This window comes from Silene latifolia, chromosome 2 (genome assembly GCF_048544455.1).
Source record: "Silene latifolia isolate original U9 population chromosome 2, ASM4854445v1, whole genome shotgun sequence".
Taxonomy (NCBI): domain Eukaryota; kingdom Viridiplantae; phylum Streptophyta; class Magnoliopsida; order Caryophyllales; family Caryophyllaceae; genus Silene; species Silene latifolia.
In genome coordinates this window covers 37,744,740-37,770,072 of record NC_133527.1, presented here as the reverse complement: position 1 = coordinate 37,770,072, position 25,333 = coordinate 37,744,740, and the positions used below count along the sequence as shown (strand labels likewise).

The 25,333-nt window shown below is 35.4% G+C and overlaps 1 protein-coding gene across 4 annotated transcripts; it reads right to left on the bottom strand.

Annotated features, from left to right (window-relative positions):
• Window positions 1-639: 639 nt before the first annotated feature.
• LOC141642611 (cysteine-rich receptor-like protein kinase 10) lies at window positions 640-24,830 on the bottom strand. Of its 4 annotated transcripts, none has more exons than XM_074451457.1 (7): window positions 23,878-24,815; window positions 3,689-3,832; window positions 3,211-3,329; window positions 2,535-2,745; window positions 1,857-2,094; window positions 1,286-1,436; window positions 640-1,107 (listed from the first exon to the last, which is right to left on the bottom strand). In XM_074451457.1, the coding sequence occupies exons 1-7, from the start codon at window positions 24,707-24,709 to the stop codon at window positions 775-777; spliced, it is 2,028 nt and encodes a 675-aa protein (XP_074307558.1). In that variant the 5' UTR covers window positions 24,710-24,815; the 3' UTR covers window positions 640-774. The 4 variants fall into 4 exon arrangements, with proteins under 4 accessions (XP_074307558.1, XP_074307557.1, XP_074307559.1 ...); XM_074451456.1 differs by lacking the exon at window positions 23,878-24,815 and adding an exon at window positions 7,381-8,318; XM_074451458.1 differs by lacking the exons at window positions 640-1,107; window positions 1,286-1,436; window positions 1,857-2,094; ... (1 more) ...; window positions 3,211-3,329; window positions 3,689-3,832 and adding exons at window positions 8,602-9,346; window positions 9,485-9,635; window positions 10,046-10,283; ... (1 more) ...; window positions 11,366-11,484; window positions 12,791-12,928 and having other exon boundaries at window positions 23,878-24,830.
• Window positions 24,831-25,333: the final 503 nt, after the last annotated feature.

Here is a 25,333-nt window from a genome sequence, read left to right as displayed (position 1 = left end):
GACGACCTTATCCAGGGCGTACGAGAGTCATTCTAGAGATAGGATGCTAAAGAGGGACGATTTCCTTATCTTTAGTACCTATGTCAAAACGCTGCTTTGTGCTTCGATTTGACCGAGGTATAAAGTGGAATTCGAACGGGTTCCAGGCATCCCACAAATGCTTGGTGGCGACTCCGAACATCTCTAATCGTTTCGAGACCCTTACCGAGACGAAACCGACCGATCCAAAATGATCCGGTCGAAGGCATTTTTACGCCGCCGAGCGTGGCTTTCAAAAAGACCGCTGCATGTCCGCAGATCGAACCGGACCTGCAGGTGGGCCATGTCCACAGATTGATCCTCAACTATAAATAAGCCTCTAGTTCATTCATTCTGATTCATTCATTGTATTAATCATTTCTTAACAACTCTCTCTCAATCTTTCAATCTTGTAATCATTCAATCATTCAATAATAAACTTTTGGTTCGATTGTTTTCTGTCAATTAGCAATCCTGCATTAGTTTCTCGGATTTCTTCGATTGATTCCTAGAAGTCTATTCCACTTAAATTTAAAGTATTTTGTTGTGCCAACAGTGGCACTTTGGCTAAAAAGAGTTAATGAAATTACTTGTACAATAGACTTCAAAAAAAAATTACTTGTACAATATAACAAATTCTAGATTTTGAATTTTAAGCCAAATATGCACAAATAGTAAGTTTCCTTTGTCCATATAATGCGAACGGCCGTATTCCTCCCTCTCAGTATAGAATCCAATGATATGATGGCTTTTCATCTATCTAGGTTCTATTTCACTCACTGAAACATCATTCACGGAGGCTGGTATTGAGTGGTTCTCGGACGATTCAAGTGAGATCATTATCTTACCAATGTCCGACTCTCCTCCAGTCTTGCTGAAAAAAGCCGGTTGTCCTGGTATTGGAAGAGTGACAGTGAAGCTATCTAATGACAAAACTACCGTGTCGATTGATGGCCTAGCTTCGACTGATTCTTGGACACACAATAAGCCAAGGTGTACACATCTCATCACTTCTTGGCTCGAACATGACTCTCGTATAGCCGCGTCAACCAACGTCAAGGGCTTACCTTCATCCCATAGCTTCCAAGCCTGCAGTCATTTGCCATGCACCATAAGTATATATAGTAAATGAATTTAAGAGGTGAAACTACAGACAACTACCTTAACAGTATAAGCAAATAAAATGTTGCATTGATTATTGTTAAATTAAAATACACATCGATTATTAATTAAATACTTAAATCGAGCTTAAATAGATAGAACTTACATAGCTTATGAGATCTTCAGCATAGCCTGATAAATAGAATGAAGTATTTCTCTTGCCACTTATAATCTCTAAGACCAACACTCCGAAGCTGTACATATCTGATTTCGTTGAAAATCTCCCATGCATGACATATTCTGGAGACATATAGCCACTAAACAACAAACACTCAAATTAAATTTCACAAATCTTTGTATAATACCTCTAATATCAGTACAACGAACGTGAAACTAGTCTAATTATATACGACATATGCTTAGCATAGAGCAAAACTGTATTTTTTGCTCATTTCAAAAAAAAAAAAAAAATTATCCAAAAATATTTTACTACATTGAATTTTATTGTTGGATATGTTCATCCAAGACAATGGACACTAGAATAAATTTAGGTACATTCGATTTATCAAGTCATTTTTTTCGCTAGTCTTTAAAATAAGAGTGGTACGTGTTATAGCTAGTTTGAATGTACTATGTCATGGTAAACCCAATGTAATGAGATTTCTAATGAACACACTTGTAATATTATATTGAAATTAGTTGGGAGTAAAACTCTAAAAAGTAGAATTGGTACTCACAATGTGCCAACAACCCGGCTTGTGTTACTTTGGGTTTGATCACCACCAAAGATTCTTGCCATACCAAAATCTGAAATTTTGGGATTCATATTTGCATCTAATAGTATGTTGCTTGCTTTCAAATCCCTATGTATAATTCTGAAACGGGAATCTTGGTGAAGATAAAGCAATCCTCTGGCTATTCCTTGTATGATGTTATACCTTACACCCCAATTTATTTGTTCTTGTGTTATTGGATCTGTATACCATAAACATCATCTAATATGAGCCTAAGTAAGTGAAATCAAATCGATAAAAAGAAATAAGTGAAATTGATCAGTAATCAATATGGTAGTACATCATTAAAAATAGAACTTTTGACGAAACAAATGTTAATGTAGGCGACAATAGAATTAAGGATCAACGTCCATGAACCAAATTCCGTATCATTCTATGTTTCTCTAACAAAATAAGTCTAACGGGTACATACCTGCCCGTTAAATTTAGTAGGCTGGTTATGACAATATGCCAAATAACATAATGTAATTCGTTTTTCAATCGTTTCATAGTAATAGCTGGTCGGAATAACCTAGTCAAGGGGGTTGATCTATCTTTGTCCTTTGGTCAACTATGCATAAATGGAATGGGCCATTTTAACAGTTAACATTATTCAGGAAAAAAAGTTAATAGAATATATACCGAATAGCAAATTGTCAAGGCTTTTGTTAGGTGCATACTCATAAACCAACATTTTTTCTTCTCCGGACAAGCAAAACCCTAATAGTCTAGCCAAATTCCGGTGTTGAAGCTTTACCAGTAATAACAGTTCATTCTTGAACTCAGTTACACCTTGACCAGAGCTTCTAGACAATCTTTTCACTGCTATAACTTCTCCATTTGGTAGTATACCCTATCATGACATCAACATATGCACTTTTATTACACATGTAAGTGAACTTAACAAAACAATATACACAATCTCGATTAACAATTGCATTGTGAAGATTTTATTATCTTCGAGACTTCAGTAGTTCAGTGTTGAGTCTCATGGATCGATGTATGATGCAACATTGTGATTAGACTAATATAATAGATTCAAGATGAACAACGGAACTAAATTTCCTTGATTATTTATTCAATTCATTCATATATTTGTTCACATTTGACATGGTCAAACTATGTCGATTTATACTACTACAATTAATTCACCATTGATTGCTCATATCTAAAAAATTCAGACAAATTCTGGCTTAAAAACTAAGTTTAGAGGTAAAGATATCTATCAAGTCATCTTATAATCTTTGTTCTCGCGTTTTGTTGTTCCCTAAATCCATTATCCATAGATCCTTTATTTTACATGAGACGAAAATGTTACCTTGTAAACGCTACCAAATCCGCCTTCACCCAACTTATTGTCATCTCCAAAATTATCAGTTGCGGATTTAAGAGTGGCTAAATCATATTGCAAGGAGTCTATAGTGGTGAAATCCTCACCTGTACCAAAATAGGCAAAAGAACAAACCTATGATTAAGCAATCAAATACTACCTCCAATTATTAACAAAAATATTAATTATATCACATTTGAGAGGGAATTAATATCAGACAATCACAACTATTAAACATCAATAATATCGGTCATACCAGACTACAACAATAACCCCGACGAACACTCTATCCCATTTTTTTGTTTTTTTTTGTTTCGGCAGTAGAATAGTGTATGTTAATTGCAATTGACCTAGAATGAATCCCAGTATATGTGGCATTTACGAAGTTTTCAACAATTTGATTGAAAAAGAAAATAAAAACAAAACAAAAAAACGACTTGCACTCTGTGTTTTAGGGATTTCTTACCAGTGTCGTCGGCGTGGGCGGGAACATAGTTCTTCTTTGATTTTGCAAAGACAAAATAGAGGATTATAGCAAGTAGTGCTAAAAATAGAATGACGGCTGCTGCCACAATAATAGCGATCAACTTTGCTGATGTTTTGCTTTTCCCTGCGCAAGTTTAGTTTTTTGCCAAATCAAACTTAGAAAATTTTAAAAAGTAGGGAACAATATTATTAGTGGGATAATTAGAATTAAGAAAGAAAATATGAGATTTTAGAAACAAAGTCAATTCATCCGTTAAGGAAAATGAGAGAACAATATTACAAGTTCTCTGTCGTGGTCAATTGTTATCTTTTGATTTTGGCACAAAAATTAAGAAAAAAAGAGGAGGCTAATTACTAATTCACAAGTTGACCAAATTGATTGTGAATGATAAAATTGACATCAAGTTCATTCTTAAAATAGAAAAAGATAATAATTAATTGAGACACCCAAAACATAATAGGACAACAACTAAGTATACCAAAACATAATATGCTACATATGCTAAAAGAAGTTTTAAATTCGGTAACCTTCTATTATAGCCAACTTAATTCAAGATGATCTTCATAGAGTACAAAAGTACAATACGGACGATTGTACCACATAAATGGTAATATTGACTTTTTCACACTTGTCGAGACACGTTTGCAACGTGAATATCTTTAGTTACACATTATTAAAAATTATAAAAATTTGATATTCTTATATTATTCATGACGATAAATCAAACAAGATCTCACATAAATATATTCTGTCTTATAGATATCGAAAATTACCTACGACTATGAATAGTATCAAGATTCTCAATGTTACCATTGATGTGGTATGGAGGGAGTAGTAATAACAAGAGTAGTGAAAACAACAAAAGTAATAGTGGAAGTAGTGAAATTGACAATAATAACGTCGAGTCTTCTTGTAGTGAAAGTAATAATAATAATCAACTTGTTTCATTAAAGACGAGCACTATCCGTCACAAGCTGTAAACGAATAGTACCTCTCTTACAATTTCAGAAATAGAGAGCAGGTGAACTATCCATATTCAGCTTGTGACGAATACATTTTACCAGTCTTCAATGAGAATTTGTGAATAATAACAGTGGGTAGTGAAACTAAAGTAATAGTACTTGTGAATGTGACATAATCGGGTTGACTAAGTTTAACATAATTTTTTTTTGGGTTTTTTTTTTTTTTTTGGAGAAATGGTCTCTCATTAAGTTAGTGAGAGATTATTTTGTTTAGATTTGGCAAAATGGGTTAAATGGTTGGGTTTGGGTCGGACCAACTCAGACCGGGTCAATTTAGATCTCTTATACATTAGGTTATTTCGGGTCGGGTCCGGTCGTTTTGAGTTTCGGGTATGTTATTCGGGTTATTTTCGGGTCAAAGCGGGTCGGGTTATTTTGGATTGGATTATTTTCGGGGTCAACAACTAAGATAGAAAAAAGTACATTTATTATTACCACCTATTTTTAGTTCAGCTTTGATAATTGATTCTTTATTCTTAACATTAACTATATTAAGTGTACTTTTAAATTAATCATTTTAAGTTTCTTTTATATTCAATTAGAGTTGTGTTTGGTACTTTTGTCGGGTCGTTTTTGGGTCGGGTGGTTTTGGATTAGGCCATTTCAGGTCGGGTCTGTTCCGGGTCAACAAAGTTCGGATCATGGGTCAATTCAGGTTTCGGGTCAAAGTTGAGAGTTGTAGTTCGGGTCAATTTCGGTTCATTTTACCAGGTCTAATTTTGTCTACCACTTTATATGGTTTTCGTACTCCTTTTATTATTGAATATTTTTTTATTTGATACATGTTTTCATAACAGTTGTACTTATTTATTTTACTACTTATATTGTGCCCATTTTTATTAGTACCTCATTTTATGATATATATACCTCTTTTATTACCTTTTGTACCATTTTTCCGTCAACTTATACTTGGTCTTTCACTAAGTTCGTTGAGAGATCGTCTCTCAGAAGATCTACTAAGAAAAAATGACATATTAAAAAGGAATTATAAATGGTAAAAGCAAAATTCAAATGAAACATATAAACAATATGGGCGAAGTTGGACACTAAAACTAGTTAAAAACGTATTATTAATAGCGTTTTAATGAGAATTTGTGTTATTAGCTATGGGTCAATTGTAGGAGTATCAGATTTTGGAGGATGCGAGGATAATTTGTTACTCCCTCCGATCCAGACCAAAGGTAACATTAACTTTTTCACACTTGTCGAGACACGTTTTGCAACGTAAATATTTTTAGTTACACATTATTAAAAATTATAAAATTTTGATATTCTTATAGCATTCATGACGATGAATCAAACAAGATTTCACATGAATATATTTTGTCTTATAGATTAAAAATAATATCGAAAATTTCCTACGACCATAAATAGTGCCAAAAAGTCAATGTTATCTTTGATTTGGATCGGAGGGAGTATTAGTTATGGGTCAATTGCACGAGTATCAGATTTTGGAGGATGCGAGGATAATTTAGGACTAACCATAGGTTTGTGTTGGGTGGTTGAGTTATGGGCCCATATTCATTTTCCAACTAAATTTTGTTGCTAAATGGCTGCTTGACTTTGGGTCAACGCGCCAACCATGACTAGTAAACGGTAATGGCCTAACTTTATTTGTGACAAACACCACTAATTGGCCTAACGTTGCGTAATTTTCTTGTTAGAAAGTTCTGTAAGGAATGTAATCATGGTAGGATTCGATTAGGCTGGGTTTGTGTCGGGTCACCAACAATACAACCGTCAACAACATTAGAGTCTTAATTTCAAAATTATTTAGGATCGTCTGACATGAATACAATAGCTAGTAGCCTAGTAGAGGGTATGGTAGTAGAATTTCCGTGTCTCAATACAATCCACCCGTGAATTTATGGGAGGCCTAACTGCCTAACATTATTGTGACAAACAACACTAACTGGCCTAATATTGGGTATTTTCTGATTAGAAAGTTCTTTAAGGAATGTAATCGGTGAAATTAACACCTTTCCACTTCAGTTAGAGGTGATCATGGTAGGGTTGGATTAGGCCGGGCCATAACATAAAAAATTGCCTATGCATGTGGGTGGACTGGGGGCTGATGGACTTATTCTATCGGCCCTGTAGTCAGGGGTGGGATTTTGGGTTCAAACGGATGATTGTATACGTTTATATGTTTTTAATTACCTAATAATTGATTATATGTTCTTTTTGGTGTCAATTGTGGCACAAGTCGAGTACAATATAGAAGGAAGGGGATTTGAACGCATTATCTACTGTCACGATACCTTAGTTTTAACCTCTTTGACCGATTAGTTTTTAAAATTGGGTTGTTGCATACTTATACTGAGTTAATTGATCATTTGCAAAACGGGGTTTTTTCATAATATCTCAAGTTCTCAACAACAAATGTTTTACCTTATATGGAGTAAAGCAAGAATCAATTTGAAACAAAACCATCATGGATTTTTATAATCAATACGTATCAAATCGATTGACAAAATGAGATAGTTGGGTCTTATTTGTGTTTTCTAAAAAGTTAACAGGAAGTAAGTAAAAATGGCGTACTAAAAAAAATAAAAAAAAATTTAGTTAATACTTCGTATTCATTTGTAGTGCTACTTAATGGATGCTTGAAATTTTGCATAATAGAAATCAGAGTTTGGTAAGACTTACCACTACTAGAACTTGTCCTGGTTGAATTATTCCTCGATGTAGGCGGTGACGGTGGCGGGGGTGATACCGTCAAATTGGAAGCGCCATTGAAGAAGGGTGAGATTTCAAATCTAGCATAGCAACTCGGCAAAATTGTTTGGCCCCCCTCACTAATTGGTAGCGACCTGATTGCATTTACCAAACATTGGCTACAATCAGTCGTGCTAAGATCAGGGGTACATTGCTCCAACCCATAAATTCCCAACACACTTGGATAAGGTGCATAAGTCGTCCCATATTTTTTATTCGGGCCACCATTGGTAACCCGAATAACAATATTATTCATCATATTGTCCATTACATCCATAAAGTGCAAGACATTACCCGTAACATTTTGTGAATTACTTAGTACGACACCACCGTCTTGCTGCAGCACTCCAAAAAACGACTTATTGGAGTAGCGTACCATACACTGGTCGTACCATATAATTGCATCTTTTCTATTAGGACAATATGTCTTTGGTAGATCCTTTGTGGTTGCAGTAGTCACACATTCCTGGCAAGAGCTGGGGACTTGGTCTCCACGGCAAAGGAAGTGACCGTAAACAAAGTCGTTAGTCCCACTTCCGGCTTGCGCTGCGTGGAAGCCGGATGGGTTGGTGGCGTTGGCGGAAAGATAACGAAAAACGGTGTCTAGATTGGTTTGGTATTGGCTCTTGGTGTCGAACATGGTTGTGTTTGAGCAGATGTTGTATACATAAGTTGGCGGTGCCGGTGACGAAAATAGTGGAATTACCATAATTAAGGTAATTAAGAAATAGAGTAACATATTACTTTTAGCCATCTTTTTTGTTTCTTGGTGAATTGAGTGTATGGGAGGGACAGATATTTGAGTCATTGGCTGAAAGGTTATGTTGATTATTCTTTAATCTTGACCAAGTCTTATGGTCCTATAGTGACACGTGACAAACTATGATGAAAGATAATGTACAATTTCATTTTCATTGATAAGATTAGTGCGTGAGTGAAGACTTTCTTGCTTGTTTTCAAGTTAAGACCTTTGAACATCACCCAAGAGGCCAAGACCTTAGATTTTTTATCTTATCCCAAGTCCTCATTACATATAGTTGATACAATTAGTCTCCCTTAACTCGGGTGAAATGTCCTAACATTAAAACAGACTAAATATCTGTTGTAATAGTTGTCATTAGGGCAATTGGTGGAAAACCAAAGCCTCTACCATTGAACCACAAGATATTTATTATACATGTAATGGAATAATATTTACTTAACTAGAAGTACTATTCAGCAATAATTGGGCAACAAAAATCTTTCTTCTAAACCAATTTTTTTATGTTTGGTAGCGGGCGTCACCCCATACTACTAGGTGGATCCGCCCTGTCTGCTAATAGTGGCACTTGGACTAAAAGATTTCATGGAGCATATACACAAATTCGAACTTGAACCTCTAAGATCCTCCCCAGTAGAAATTTAGAACTAATATATGGAACAACATGTATATTATTCACTATACAATCCAATACATTTGAGTGAATGTTGTATAATTGAGCATAAACATTCGTCATAATGTGGACCGCCTGTCCTTCCCTTCATCCGATATATAGTTTCCAGCAATATGATTGTGGCATTTCATCTATCTAGGTTCCATTTCACTCACTGAAACATCATTCACGGAGGCTGGTATTGAGTTGTTCTCTGACGATTGAAGTGAGATCATTATCTTACCTATTTCCGACTCCGCTATACTCTTGCCAAAGAAAGGTGGTTGTCCTGGAACTGGAAGAGTGATGGTGAAGCTGTCTAATGACAGAACAACCGTCTCGATTGATGGTCTCGCTTCGACAGACTCTTGGACACACAACAAGCCAAGTTGTACACATCTCATCACTTCTTGGCTCGAGCATGACTCTCGTATGGCCGGGTCGACCAACATCAATGGCTTACCCTCTTCCCATAGCTTCCAGGCCTGCAGTTATTTGCCACCTTAAGTATAGTAAATCAATTTACAGATTTTCTTATGGCTTCATGATGTGTGTACTTATGATACACGTTAGAAAATCCGTTAATTAAATACTTATATCGGCCTTAAATAGATAGTACTTACATAGCTTATAAGATCTTCGGCGTAGCCTGATTCATAAAATGAACTATTTCTCTTGCCACTTATAATCTCCAAGACCAACACTCCGAAGCTATACATATCTGATTTCGTCGAGAATCTCCCATGCATGACGTATTCTGGAGCCATATAGCCACTAAACAACAAACACCATCTTTAGTTATTTGGTGAACACTCAAATTAAATTCTACAAATCTTTGTATAATACCTCTAATAATAATACGAAGATAAACTAGTCTAAATACGACATAGGCGCTTACTATAATCTAAAATTGTATCTAGCTAATTTTTTTTTTTTAAAATATTTGCTACATTAAATTTATGTTTGGACATGTTCATCCAAGACAATAAAGACTTGAAATAAGTTTACGTACATTCGATTTATCAGGTCATTTTTTAGTCTTTAAAATATAAGAGGTTATTAGCTAGTTTTAACGTACTATGGGTCATGGTAAATAGAATGTAATGAGATTTCTATCTAACACTCCTGTAATATTGAAATTACTACTTGTGACCTAAAACTCTAAAAGTAAAGTTGGTACTCACAATGTGCCAACAACTCGACTTGTGTTGCTTTGGGTTTGATCGCCACCAAAGATTCTTGCCATACCAAAATCTGAAATTTTGGGATTCATATTTGCATCCAATAGTATGTTGCTTGCCTTCAAATCTCTATGTATAATTCTTAAGCGGGAATCTTGGTGAAGATAAAGCAATCCTCTGGCTATTCCTTGTATGATGTTATACCTCACCCCCCAATTTATTTGTTCTTGTGTTATTGGATCTGTAAATTATAAAGAACCATATTGTCTAGTATGAGACTAAATAGGTGAAACCAAATGGTAGGGAAAAAGAAATAAGTAAAACTAGTAATGTTAATATAGGCGACAGTAGATCTAAGGATCAACGTCATGAACCCAGTTCCGTATCATCCTATATATGTTATTCAATTAAATCAGTAGGCCGGTTAGGACCATATAACATTTTGTAATATGTTATTCAATTAATCCTTTCAAAATAGCAGGTCAAGAGTAATTGAGTTTAGGGGGTTGGTCTATGCTTGATCAATTAAACATAAATGGAATAGGCATTTTAACCATCAACATAATTTAGGAAAAAGTTAACAGAACACTATACCGAATAGTAAATTGTCGAGACTTTTGTTAGGCGCAAACTCATAGACTAAGAGTTTTTCTTCTCCGGACAAGCAAAACCCTAATAGCCTGGCCAAATTCCGGTGTTGAAGCTTTGCTAGTAACAACAGTTCATTCTTGAACTCACCTGCACCTTGACCTGAGCTTCTAGACAATCTTTTCACTGCTATAACTTCTCCATTTGGTAGTATACCCTATACATTTATTTTTTTTACACATGTAAGTGGACTCTACAAAACAATATACAATCTCCATTAAGGATTGCTTTGTGAATATTTTTATTATTATCGCGACATCATTTTTTAATCTCATGGATCCATGTATGATGCAACATTGTGATTAGGCCACTATAATAGATTCAAGATAACTAATAGAAATATTTATAATTGTTGGGCCTCAACCATAACCTTAAGGTTTTGGTTGAGATGGTTCATCTGTCAATAACTGTGGAACTAATGTTTCCTTGATTTTTTTCAAATCATTCAAATTGTTCAATGTTCACATTTGACATGGTTAAAGATATACTCCAACAATTAATTCGCAATGGTTACTCATATCTAGAAAATTCAACTTGAGAGGCAAATTCTGGTGGAAAAAAAAAACTTTAAGGTAAAGATATCTATGCAGCAAGTCATCTTATTTCTCTGTTCTTACGTTTTGTTGTTACTTAAATCCATAAATCAACTTTATTTTACATGAGACGAAATACTACCTTGTAAACGCTACCAAATCCGCCTTCACCCAACTTATTCTCATCTCCAAAATTATTTGTGGCGGATTTAAGAGTCGTTAAATCATATTGCAAGGAGTCTAAAGTTGTGAAATCCTCACCTGTACCAAAACAGGCAAACACAAACCTATGATTAAGAAATCAAATACTACCTCCAATTATTAAAAAAAAATATATATATATATTTCACATTTGGGACGGAATTAATATAAGACAATGAATTGAGCTAAACCCGAATCCTAGTATATGTTAGATATTGAGTATGTACGAAATAGGAATTGACAATAAAATTGTACCGAATCGACTCCGCTTTCTTAATAGAATAATTCGACCCTTATTAGTGCCTGGGTGAAACCGAATTTCCCATTGAGATAAGACGGTGCCCTCTTGATTTTTGGCATAAAAATCAGAGACGTAATATAGAAAATATTTTGTGTAGAATGTTATATGTTCTTTTGATGTAGTAGAAGATTATGATTTTGTGTGTATCCTTTTCTTCTAATCCTTCCTATATATATCCTTCATCTATATATATATTTGGAGCAATCAAGCCCCTTAAGTTTCATCAAAAGTGAAATTCAACCCCATTTTTTAAATTTACACAAGAATTTTAATTAAAAACAATTTATATTGGTATTAAATAATTTATTAAATAACTAAAAATTACTAATTGCAACTTTACGAATTCTTACATAATTTATTAATCATTGAAGAACACTTTTACATACATATTTAGTAAATTATTTATAATTTATATAACATTCATACATATATAATAAATTGTCTATATATTATAAAATTCAAAATAAAATAATTCTCAATATTTAATATAAATATAAAAGTTCTAAAATTATAAAAAAATATATTTTATATTTGATAAATTGTATTAAAAGTGATGTTAATATAAGAATTTGGTGAAAATTATGAAAATGGGGTTGAATTTCACTTTTGGTGAAACTTAAGGGGTTTGATTGCTCCAAATAAAACTTATGGGCCTAATTTCACAATTGAACAGAGTTAAGGGGCCTAATTACCACTTTCGCGTATATATATATATATATAGGAAGGATTTGGGAAACAGGAACAGAGAAATGTATTTCTAAAGGGTTGCAACTCTTCAGAAATTCAGATACAATTAATTAAATTACGCGAAATTCAGAAATTACGCGAGACCCCGTCATAGTTATTCGAACGAAAACTATTCCGCAATCCCGTAAATAATTATACAAGCGTACACTCCGTACTTCGCGAACTCGTATTATATTATTTAGAAATTACCCATCAATGAACCAGTAATTACTCTTAAATCACCAACCGTATATATCGCATTTATGATGTTTTTAGCTATTTGGTTGAAAAACAAAACCAAAAAAACGACTTGCACTCTGTTTTTGAGGGATTTCTTACCAGTGTCGTCGGCCGGAATATCGATCTTCTTTGATTTTGTAATGACAAAATAGAGGATTATAGCAAGTAGTGCTAAAAATAGAATGAAGACTACTGCCACAATAATAGCGATCAACTTTGCTGATGTTTTGCTTTTCCCTGCGCAAGTTAAGTGTTTACCATATTAAACGTAGAAAATTTTAAATTTTATTAGGTAAGTAGGGAACAATATTAGTGGAGTAGTGGGATAACTAAAAATAAAGAAAGAGAATCTAAGATTTTAGAAACAAAGTCAATTGGTAAAATAAGTAGGGAACAATATCAGAGACTATTAGTTAGTAAGTGATAGGTTCGTATTTCTACTAATTAGTGGAGTAGTGGGATAACTAAAAATAAAGAAAGAGAATCTAAGATTTTAGAAACAAAGTCAATTGGTAAAATAAGTAGGGAACAATATCAGAGACTATTAGTTAGTAAGTGATAGGTTCGTATTTCTACTATTTTAATTAGCGTTTTAAGTACAATAAGGCGATTTTTGGACGCGGTTTTGTACGATTTATGTCATTACTATCAGTTTCGAGTGTCGGAGTGTTAATGAAGCTTTGAGTGATGTATTGAAGTAGGGTTTTTCTAAAATGTGCCCTTAGGACACATGATAATAATCTAATTAGGGAAATATTGTTGAGAATATATCATGATAAATTAGAGTTCAAACTCAAATTTACCATAATTAGTGATATAATCTCAATAATTTACCTAATTAGCTTATTATCATGTGCCATAAGGGCACATTTTAGAAAAACTCATTGAAGTAAAGGCATGTCTTGAAGTCTACAATGATACAAAACATCTACAAGCAAGAAGGAGGACTAGCTATGACATGAAGAAGTGAAAGGATGAATTAATTGAAGATTTGAAGCTTCGTTTGCATAAGGATCGACTTCAAATGAGTATATCTTGAGTTCTAAAGCTCGTATTGATGCAAGGCCAAGTGGAGGTGAAAGCTAATGTTCTTAGCTTTCAACGACAGGTCACACACCTCATTTGGGCAAAAAACGAGTGAGATAACCTTTTGAAAAAGTGTAGTCCAGGGGCAAAAGCGCACCGTGTGCTTTTCTCACCCCCAAAAAACGCACCGTTCGCCTTTTCTGGGAATTGTACATTTTGATTACGGGCTTGCACCTATCTTAAGGCCCATTAATTCATCATATGTTAGGACTATATACAGATGAATATCATTAGGTTTTCATCATCTTATACTTTTTTTGTTAATCAAGTTGTAATTTGAGAATTATCATATTTTATTGGGTAATTAGATCTATTATGGAGAACTAATCTCCCTTCGTAGAGTACAATACGGACATGAGAGAAGAGTGCCCAAAACATTAAAAAAAAAAGTTAAATAACAAAATCACTAGTTATTTGAATTAAGTTTATTCTAATCATGATAATGTCATAACAATGATGGACTTAATTCAATCAAGATTTTTCAACTTACTTACAAACTATCAGGTTCTAAGAATTACATATTAAACAAGGGTTTTTCTAACGTGTGCCCTTAAGGCACACATTAATAACCCATATATGGTAATATTTACAGCATATTCAAATGGGATACTTAAGTATATTCTCATATTTACCATATTTAATGAGAATATATTGTAAATATTACCATATATGGGTTATTAATGTGTGCCCAAAGGGCACACGTTAGAAAAACCCATTAAACAATTATTAATATATGTAGTTATAAATTATATAAGGTTTTTCTAAAATGTACACAATAGATACATGTTAAGCAAAAATAATTGTACTTGGTAATAATGAGTTAGTCAATTTAATTAAGTTTCATAAATTTGTTGTAATGAGATTAGTAATGATAATGGTTTACCATGTTAGTAGTGAAAATAACACTAACGGTTTTAATAATGAGAGTAGTAAAAGTAATACCAGAAGCAACATGAATAGTTAAATTAACAAGTACTTGTGGGAGTCAGTGAGGAAGCCCAGCCCGGGCCAAATGGGCCATGATCCGGGTAGCTTTGAGTACATCCTATATATATTTTTCACTGGTAAATTTGTCACTATTAAGGAAACAAAAATTTAGTAATATTCTTTCCTATTGATTTTAGTAAATACTTGTTCTCTAAGTTTATAATCTTTGTAATAGTTGTATTTTCCTAATTCTCGTTAACCTAGCTAGAGTCTTGTACTATAAATAGATTGTATGTTATTGTTAATAAAATCAAGTTTTTACATAATCTCATCGTTACTCTTAAAGAGTATCGAGCCTCCGATCAAACTAATCTCTCTTAATTTTTTTTCTAATGGCTGGCCAAAGTTCCTCAATCCCCAATTCTCACGAACCTAATATCCCGTTTTTCGTTCTCAATTTCTCTCAATGCGTCAAATTAACATCTCAAAACTATCATTCTTGGTCCACACAAATTGATGATTTTCTTATCGAATTTGATCTCTTCAAATACGTTGATGGAACGTATCCCTTTCCGGAACTGTCACTAATGCCGAGTAAAAAGAAGTTTGGAATCCTGCTTATAACACTTGGATTTGTCAAGACCGTCTTATCAAAGGTGCCCTCCTTGGCACGATTGATTCTTCGATCACTCTTGTTCTTCTTCAATCAAAAACATCAAACGATGTTTGGAAAACCCTAGCACATACATATGGAAGCATGTCTCGTGGTCATATTCTTCAAGTTAAAGACTGTGTCACGACAATTTCAAAGGGTGACAAATCCGTCACTGACTGTATGCTAGCTATTAAGACTTGCACTGATGAACTTGCTCATCTCGAAAAGCCAATGGATGCGGAGGATATCATCGCTCAGGTAATCGAAGGCCTTCATTATGAGACCTATAAACCTGTAATTGAGGCGGTACGTGCTCGTGACACTCTTATTTATTTTCATGCTTTACATGAAAAACTGTTAAGCCATGACTTAACCTATAAGCCATCCCCTCCTCAACCCAACTTACCCACCTCTGTCCATTATGCCCAAGCATCATACTCTCACAAATACACCAAACCAAACACCTCAAATGGCTCTCTTGGTATCTTGCCACGACCCTCAACTACTGCCTATCCTGCCCAATCAAACTCTGACTCTTACCACTCCCTTCAAAGGTCGCTACCAATGCTGCAAAAACACTGGTCACTATGTCGATGTTTGCAGGATTTCAAATGAATTTTTCCCAATGTCCAAATTCCCCCTTTCCCTCGTCGATCTCATTCTCACCCACAAGCCCATACTGTCACTACCAATACCCTACCAAACCCGCACTCGTACCTACTTGACAGTGGTACAACTCACTATATTACTAGTGATCTCAACACTCTTGCTCTTCACAATCCGTATGAAGGGGTCGATGATCTAATAATTGGAGACGGTTTGTCTCCCTCTATTCAAAATAAAAGTTCTTTCTCCTACTCTAACTCTTCCATTACGTTACAATTTAGAGATGTTCTTCATGTTCCAAATATATCCCCCAATATCATCTCTATCCCTAAGCTATGTCACAATAATAATGTCGTAGCTATTTTCTTACCGTTTTCTTGTCTTCTGAAAGATCTCTAAGACCGGGACCATTCTCCTCCAAGGCACTAAACGAGATGGTCTTTTCGAGTGGTGTCCGCTTCCTTCTCCTCCTCAAGCCTGCCTAAGTCTCCTTCCAAATTCCGTCTGACATCATCGATTAGGACATCCTAACTCCAAAGTTCTTAGTCTTATTAGCAATATTGGCAATTTTTCTTTGAAGTCTTCAATGTCAAATTGTCAAGCTTGTGATATTAATAAGAGTCATAAACTCCCTTTTTCAATTTCGTCATTCACTACTAGAGCACCATTACAATTAATTTTCTCGGATATATGGACATCTCTCGTTCTTTCGTATGATAAATTCAAATATTATGTTATTTTTGTGGATCATTTTACAAAATATATAAGGTTGCATCCTTTGCAAAAGAAATCTGATACTCATGCTACTTTTATTCGTTTTCGCGCCTTAGTCGAAAAGTACTTTAATACTTCAATTATTCTAGTATTTTCCGACAATAGTGGTGAATACCTCAAACTTACACCAACTCTTATTTTGGATGGAATTTCACATCTCACCTCCCCTCCTTATACTCTAGAGCACAATGGCTATACCGAAAGACGACATCGTCACATCGTTGAGACTGGCCTCGCTCTTCTTACTCACGGTAACCTTCCTACCACCTTCTGGCCTCATGTTTTCACCACAGCTACTTATCTCATAAATCGTATGCCTACTCCTACTCTCAACAATGACTCTCCATACTTCAAACTTTTTAAAATTCAACCAAATTACTCGAAACTTAGGAGCTTTGGGTGCTTATGCTACCCGTGGCTTCGACCATATACTCCATACAAGCTTTCCCCACGGTTCATTCCTTGCGTTTTGTGGGCTATTCTCCGTCTCAAAGTGATTACCATTTCTATGATCCAAACTCTAAACGACTATACAAATCCCGTCATGTTAAGTTTATTGAAACTACTTTCCCTTACACGTCTTTAATCGCATCTGTCTCTCCAAAATTGCCCACACCCGAAGCTTGGTGTGATGTCTCACTCCCTCTGCTAATATCCCCTACTCCCTTTACTACTGTCGAGGCTGCTACCCCTGACTCCCCTTCCTCTCCCCAACCTCCTACTCATGCTCTCTCTCCTATAACGTTTAAAACTCCCTCAACACAGCCTCACTCTTCTCCTATCACAAATTAGATTACACCCTCTTCTTCTCCTCCACCTCCACCTCCTCCACGCAATGTAGTTACCCGTCTGTCTAACAACATCGTCAAACCAAATACAAAGTATGGTAAAACCGCCTCTCTTACTGCCTCAAATTCTCTTCCCACCACAGTCAAACAAGCTCGTCTTGATCCTCGGTGGCGTGAAGCCATGGAGGCCGAGTTTCAAACCCTTTAACACAATCATACTTGGTCTTTAGTAGATCTGGCAAAATCAACCCGACCCGATTGACCCGACCCGAAAAGGCTGATTCGAGACCCGAAATTGGTCCGACCTACCGCACCCGAATGATACTCGAAACCCAAATTAACCCGACCCTACCCGAAAATGACCCGAGTTTTCATAGACGCGTGTTAACCCGACTCGAAATGACCCGACCCGAAACTAGCCAACCCGAAAATGACTAGACAAAACATAACTTTAATTAGACCTGGCAAAAGCAACCCGGCCCGATTGACCCGACCCGAAAAGTAGGGCTGTTCACTCAGTGGTCCGGACCAAAGACCAGACCGGACCGGACCATTTGGTTCGGACCAGACCGGACCGAATTTTTGTTTGGTCCGGTCCACGGTCCACCTATTTACTCTACTTTGGTCTTCGGTCCGGTCCTGGACCAAACCGAATAGACCACGGACCGGACCGTGGACCGAAGTTATGTAAAGAATTTTTTAAATTGTAATATTAATGACTTTATTTTCTACTTTGTTTATACGTATTATAAGATGTGTAATTATGTAGTTAAATCTAGTAAGAAAATAATGTTGTTTATTTTGATCGTTACGAACTTCTCGAGTTCTAGTTTTATATGCTAAAACATGTCGATGACAATAATAGGTCCACTTTGGTCCATTTGGTCCGGTCCGGTCCACGAGTTTTTATGGTCCAGATTGGACCGGACCAATATTAATATGGTTCGGTCCTCGGTCCACCTCTGAACCCTTCTTTGGTCTTCGGTCCAGAGAGTTTGGTCCGGTCCGGTCCGGTCCCGGACCAATGAACACCGCTACCGAAAAGGCTGGCCTGAGACCCGATGTAACCCGAACTACATCACTCGAATGTGACCCGAAAACCCGAATTGACCCGACCCGACCTAAACATGACCCGTGCTTTCTTGACTCGAGCTAGCCTGACCCGAATATGACCCGATCCGAAACCACCAAACCAGAAAATGATCCGACAAAATATAACTCTAATTGAACCGAAAAGACTTGAAATGGAAATTTCTCTATTATTCATTGACCCGAAAATGACCCGGCCCACTTGACCCAGAACTGGCCACACCAACAAACCCGAAACAGACCCGAAACCCGAAATGACTCGTCTCGATCCGAGTTAACCCGAAATCAATGAGAAACGCGAACTGGCCCGACCCGAATCCGGCCCGTTGACCCGTTTTGCCAGGTCTAACTTTAATTGGCCCCAAAAGACTTGAATTGTCTTTTTCCTTTTTAATCATTGACCCGAAAATGACCGACCCGAAATGACCCGATCCGCTAGACCCGAAACAACCCGACCAACAAACCCGAAACATACCCGTAAACCCGAAATGACCCGACCCGACCCGAACTAACCCGAATATTTTAGAAACCCGAAAAGACCCGACCAAAATTGGCCCGACCCGTTGACCCGATTTGCCAGGTCTAGTCTTTAGTTCCGTCTCAACCGCACTTTAACACAACTACACTTTAACACAATTGGTTGTAAATGGATTTTTCGTGTTAAATATAACTCGGATAATTCAATTGGTAAGTTCAAAGCTCGTCTTATGGCCAAAAGATTTCATCAAGGACTAGGTCTAGGTCTTGATTTCACTAATACATATAGCCCTGTCGTTAACCCCCCACCCCCACTATTCGCCTAATTCTTTCTCTTGCTACTGCTCATCGTTGGCCCTTACGTCATCTCGACGTAAACAATGCTTTCTTACAAAGATTCTCTTTCTGACATCGTCTACATGTTTCAACCTCTTGAGTTTCAGGACTCCTCTTTTCCTTCTCACGTCTGTAAGCTTCAAAAGGCCATTTATGGACTAAAACGGCCCCCTCGGGCTTGGTTTACTAAACTTCATTCCTATCTCCTATCTTACGGCTTCACCAACTCTATTTCTGATCCGTCTATCTTACTCGCTCCTCTTATTCTTTTTATCTACTTGTCTATGTCGATGACATTATCGTCACAAGTTCATCACCTCCTCATCTTTCTTAATCACTAACTCACATTCATTCCTGTTTCGCGTTAAAGGATCTTGGTCCCCCATCGTACTTTCTTGGTGTTGAGGTCACTGCTAATTCCCATGGTCTTCTCCTTACCCAAACTAAATATATAAACGATCTTCTAACCCGTTACAATCTCCAAGACTGTAAGCCTACACCTATCCCTCTTGCTCCTTACCCGCCACTTACCAAATCTAATGGTCCAACAATTACCAACACTCTGGCTATCGTGCCATTCTTGGTTCGTTACAATACATTGCCTTTCCCGTTAATAAACTTGCTCAGTTTCTTCATGATCCGAAAGAGTATCACTCGTCTGCACTTAAACGTCTATTAAGGTATGTGAAAAGATCTCATGATCTTGGTCTTCAATTATATGCTATCTCGCCCTCTCCTCTACAAGGACGATTTTGTTTCTACTAGTGGTTACATTGTCTATATTGGTCGTAATCCCATTTCTTGGGTGTCTCGAAAACAATGCACTATAGCGCGGTCATCCACTAAAGCTGAATTCCGAGCTATTGTTGAAGTTACTGTGGAGCTTCTTTGGGTTCGGTCTTTGCTTGATGAGCTTGGCGTGTCATGTCCTTCTTTTCCTGCTATTTATTGTGATAATCTTGGTGCCACTCATTACTCAGAAAACCCGGTCTTTCACTCTCGTATGAAGCACGTTGCACTGTCATTTAATTTTGTCCAAGAGCATGTTCGTAATAAAACTATTCGGATTCAACATGTACACACCAACGATCAGTTGGCGGATGCTTTGACTAAGCCATTACCGTATCCTCGTTTCGTATCTCTGTTATCCAAGATTGGTCTATCCTATAGATTGTCGAACTTGACGGGGCCTATTAAGGAAACTAATATTTAGCAATATTCTTTCCTATTGTTTTTAGTAAATACTTATTCTCCAAGTTTACAATCTTTGTAATAGTTGTATTGTCCTAATTCTCGTTAACCTAGCTAGACTCGTGTAATATAAATAGATTGTATGTTATTGTTAATAAAATCAAGCTTTTACATAATCTTTTGTTACTCTTATAATCACTAGGTAAACGTGGGGAAATAGATAGTCTTGCTGAAGACGGGTCGGAGCAAGTGACGGGTAATGCCACTCATAAAACGGATAGGGGGGACAAGGTAGGGGCACCCCCATATGCTTCCCTCTCTCCTCTATTTGGGTCATTTGTGAGAGGAAATGGTATCCGTCACTCCAAAGTGACGGATACGTGCCGTCTTCAATGAGATTTTGTGTTCTACTAAAACTTATATAAAGATACATGTTAATAGATCATGCTAAAATATATTTCATATATGTTTATAAACTTGCGCTTTTACTTTTTCATCCTAACTTTGTCCGTGGCGGAAGTAGTGAATGCAACAAAAGTGTGAAAGAAAGCATTTTAATAATAATATTAGTATGGATTTCGTGCATGCATGAGCGGTATTTATAGATTTTTTTTTATTTTATAGTGTATTATTTATAGATTTTAAATTGATAAATCATTAATTTTTCATATTTTAATATGAGAATAAAAAATTTAAATGGAAAACTAATCAAAAGAATAGAATAAAGTCATGAAATAAGTATTTTAATGATTTTTACCATAAAACTAATGATTTCAATTTATAAATTTTCTTAGATAATTTTAATGAATTTTTTTGTCATGAAATTAATAATTTCACTTCATAATTTTGTTTTCGTACGAATTAAATACGTGTTAAGATTTTTTGATGTGAAACTAATAATATCAGTTATGGGGTTTTCATATTCGAATTCTTAGATTTATACCATATTTGTTTTATTTTAGTTAAATGATTATTATAATTTAGTTCAAAAATATTATCTTGATTAAAAGTTTAAATCTTAATTACAAGATAATAATTTTAAAAAAATAATGTATGGTTTCCGTATTTAATCAGATTCCTTTTGGAGAGAAAATTTTAGAGAAGTTTATTCTCTTAGTATATAGGAAATAGAAGATTGAACCTATAAATCTCTAACATGCACCGGGCACTTAAAAGCTAAAATTTACTATAAATAAAAATGATAATTATTTATGATAAATTTATAATAAAAAAAAGAGGAAGTGGTGATTGCCCCATAACTTTGTGCAATTATAAAATTAACCCCATAACTTTCAATTGGAGTAATTTGATAAGGTGCAATCAAAATCTCACCAAAATATCATTATATATAAACAGCTATACCAACACGTATATTATTACATACTAAAATTATACGAAGTACATGCTAAAACTATTTTTTTTAATATACGTATGTAATTTAATATGATTTTTTGAAAAAAAAAATTAACAATTTCATGTGAAATTGTTTTTGAAATGTTGAAAATTAGAAAATTATGAATATTTTTCTACCCTTTTATTATATTTATTGTCATGAAAATCTTTTATTCCGACTTCTGTTTTTAACACAACTACCTCCTTTTATGCTAATATTCTTTTTTGATTAATTTTTTACTTCCTCCGTATTCATATGATTTAGCCATTTTATTAAAATAATATACTCATATATTTAACAAATTGGTAGATCATATAAAAATAAAGTATAATTTTATTTTGTATTTTTCTAAGAACTTAACCATTTTTTATTTTTCGTGAGATTTTGATAAAGTTGTTTAATTTCATTTACAGTATTATATAGGTTATGAATCTAATCACTCAATTTAAATTTATAGAGTTGAATTTCACAATCAAACAAAATTATAGGGGTTAATCAGCACTTTTCCATAATAAAAAATGATTATTACTGAGTGAAACGGGTGAAATAGCTATCAGATTTAGGACCAAGCAATCAAGCATACAGTTTATGTTGGGTGGTTGGGTTATGGACCTATGGTCCTATATTCATTGTCCAACCAAATTTTGCTGTTCCATAGTGCACGGTAATATTTCTAACACACTTTATCCTACGACTCCTACCATCTTAATGGCTGCTTGACTTTGGGTCAACGGGGGACAAGTAAACTGTGATAGCCTAACTTTATTTGTGACAAACAACACTAATTGGCCTAATGTTGCGTATTTTCTGGTTAGAAAGTTCTTCAAGCAATGTAATCGGTGCAACTCTCACCTTTCCACTTCAGTTAGAGGTGATAATGGTAGGGTTGGGTTAGGCCGGGCCATGACATAAAAAATTGCCTATTCATATGGGTCGGGTTGAGGGACTTAGAGTAAAATTATCAGTCAAATTTCTCTGGGTCTTACAATTCTACATCAGTTTTTCACTAATTTTTATTATTGCTCATAAAACTCATTTTAAACTTTACTTTTTACCCTATTTATATTTTTCGGCTTATAAAGAAAAAAGTGAAAAATAAAAGAGGTACACATGTCAATTATTAATTGGAAAAAATACCTAGTGAATTGTGTCAAAACTTTAATTAAGTTAAGTCTTGGATTTCTAAGACTTTGTCAAAACTTTATTAGATTATTGGTACTCTTGAGTCTTGAGTGAGTCGACTCACCAAAATCTTGTCTCAAAACTACCTATAATTTTACCCTTATTCTATCAGTCATGCGGTCCGGGGTGGACTTTTGGGTTCAAAGGGACGTTCTAATACGTGTATGTATATATGTTCCGTTAATTACCTAATCATTGATTATAGAAACATAATAAGTTCATAGGCGGAATAAGGGACTTTAGTTAAAATTTGAAACAATTTTTGATAAAAGTGCATTTTGGTGAGTAATTTAAAAAAAATTAAATTAAATAAAAGTTATTTTAGAAAACTGTTATGTAATAGGGAGTAAATATTAATTGGCACAAGGCTAGTACAATATAGAAAGAGGGGATTCGAACACTTGCCTACTATCACGATAGCTTAGTCTTAACGATAAGGTTAACACCTCTTCGGGTAGTTATTGGTTTTTTTTTTTTTTTTTTTTTTTTTTGGTGCTACGGGTAGTTATTGGTAAAATTGAGTTGTTGCATACAATTTCCGTAATTACCAAATTCATTTGTTGCGCAATTATTTATGTTAGTTTTCTCTATTTTGAATACGTTAGTCGATTAGGAAGAATAGTCCTAGTGCCACTTCAAGGTATATATATAGAAAATCAAAGTTTAGGTATGTAAGACTTACCACTACTAGAACTTGTCCTGGTCGAATTGTTTCTCGATGTAGGTGGTGACGGTGGCAATGATGGTGGCGGGGGTGATACCGTCAAATTCGAAGCGCCATTGAAGAATGGTGAGATTTCAAATCTAGCATAGCAACTCGGGAAAATTGTTTGGCCCCCCTCACTAATTGGCAGCCTCCCAATTGCATTTACCAAACATTGGCTACAATCAGTCGTGCTAAGATCAGGGGTACATTGCTCCAACCCATAAATTCCCAACACACTTGGATAAGGTGCATAAGTCGTCCCATATTTTTTATTCGGGCCACCATTGGAAGCCCGAAGTACAACATTATTCATCATTTTGCCCATTATATCCATAAATTGCGATACATTCCCCGAAACATTTTGTGTATTACTTAGTATGAGACGAGGGTTTTCATCTAGCACTCCAAAAAATGACTGATTTGAGTAGCGTACCATACACTGGTCGTACCATATAATTGCTTCCTTTCTATTGGGACAGTATTTGTTCGGGAGATCGGAGGTGGTTGCCGTACTCACACATTCCAGGCACGAACTCGGGACTTGATCTCCACGGCAAAGGAAGTGACCGTACACAAAGTCTTTTGTCCCGTTTCCAGCTTGCGCTGTGTGGAAGCCGTTTGGGTTGGTGGCGTTGGCGGAAAGATACCGAAAAACGATGTCTAGATTGGTCTGGTATTGGCTCTTGGTGGTGAACATGGTGGTGTTTGAGCAGACGCTGTCCACATAAGTTGGCGCTGATGAAATTAATGGAATCATCATCACCATTAAGGTAATTATGAAATAGAGAAACATATTAATTTTAGCCATCCTTTTTGTTTGTTGGTTAAGTTCTCTATTCTTGATTGATGGAGTGTTATTTAATATGTATGGTGAATTGAGGAGTGTATGGGACACATATTTGGCTGAAAAGTCATGTTGATTATTTTTTAATCTTGACCATGTAGAACGTTGGAAGTTTAGGGTAGTCTGTGGTCCAAAATTGTCGTCTTTTTTTTTTTTTTTTTTTTAAATAATAAGGAAACGAAACTAGGTTAATCTCGGATCAATCTATAATATCCTTGCGGATGAAAAGTGGAAAAAGAAAATCAGAGAGATTTTCAAAATATCCACAACAAGAAGGAGGGTACAAAGAAAAGACTTTCACAAAAAAAGTCGGGGGGACACTTTGAAAACCCAAGAAGAAGAAAACTGATACCACAAACTCAACTCAACAGACAAACTCACAAGGAGTCATAACACAGCCAAATCTATAGAGGAACCTGACACGCCTCAAAGAAAGACAAAGAAGCGCTTACTCAGCAATATCATTTCCAAAATATGAGAAAAGATGCTCAAAATTCAGATCTTAGCCACAGATTAGATAAGCACTCAAGTAATAAAAAACTCCCAAAACATTCATCATAGGTTTACCATATCCGAAAACAACAAATT

What these genes read in the sequence shown, in the direction of transcription:
- LOC141642611 (XM_074451456.1), bottom strand. Translation starts at nt 8,257, where the DNA reads ATGACTCAAATATCTGTCCCTCCCATACACTCAATTCACCAAGAAACA. An exon ending in GATTTGGTAGCGTTTACAAG is followed by an intron (nt 2,746 to 3,210) that starts GTAACATTTTCG and finishes ATGTCATGATAG; the next exon opens with GGTATACTACCAAATGGAGA. An exon ending in AGCCGGGTTGTTGGCACATT is followed by an intron (nt 1,437 to 1,856) that starts GTGAGTACCAAT and finishes TTTGTTGTTTAG; the next exon opens with TGGCTATATGTCTCCAGAAT.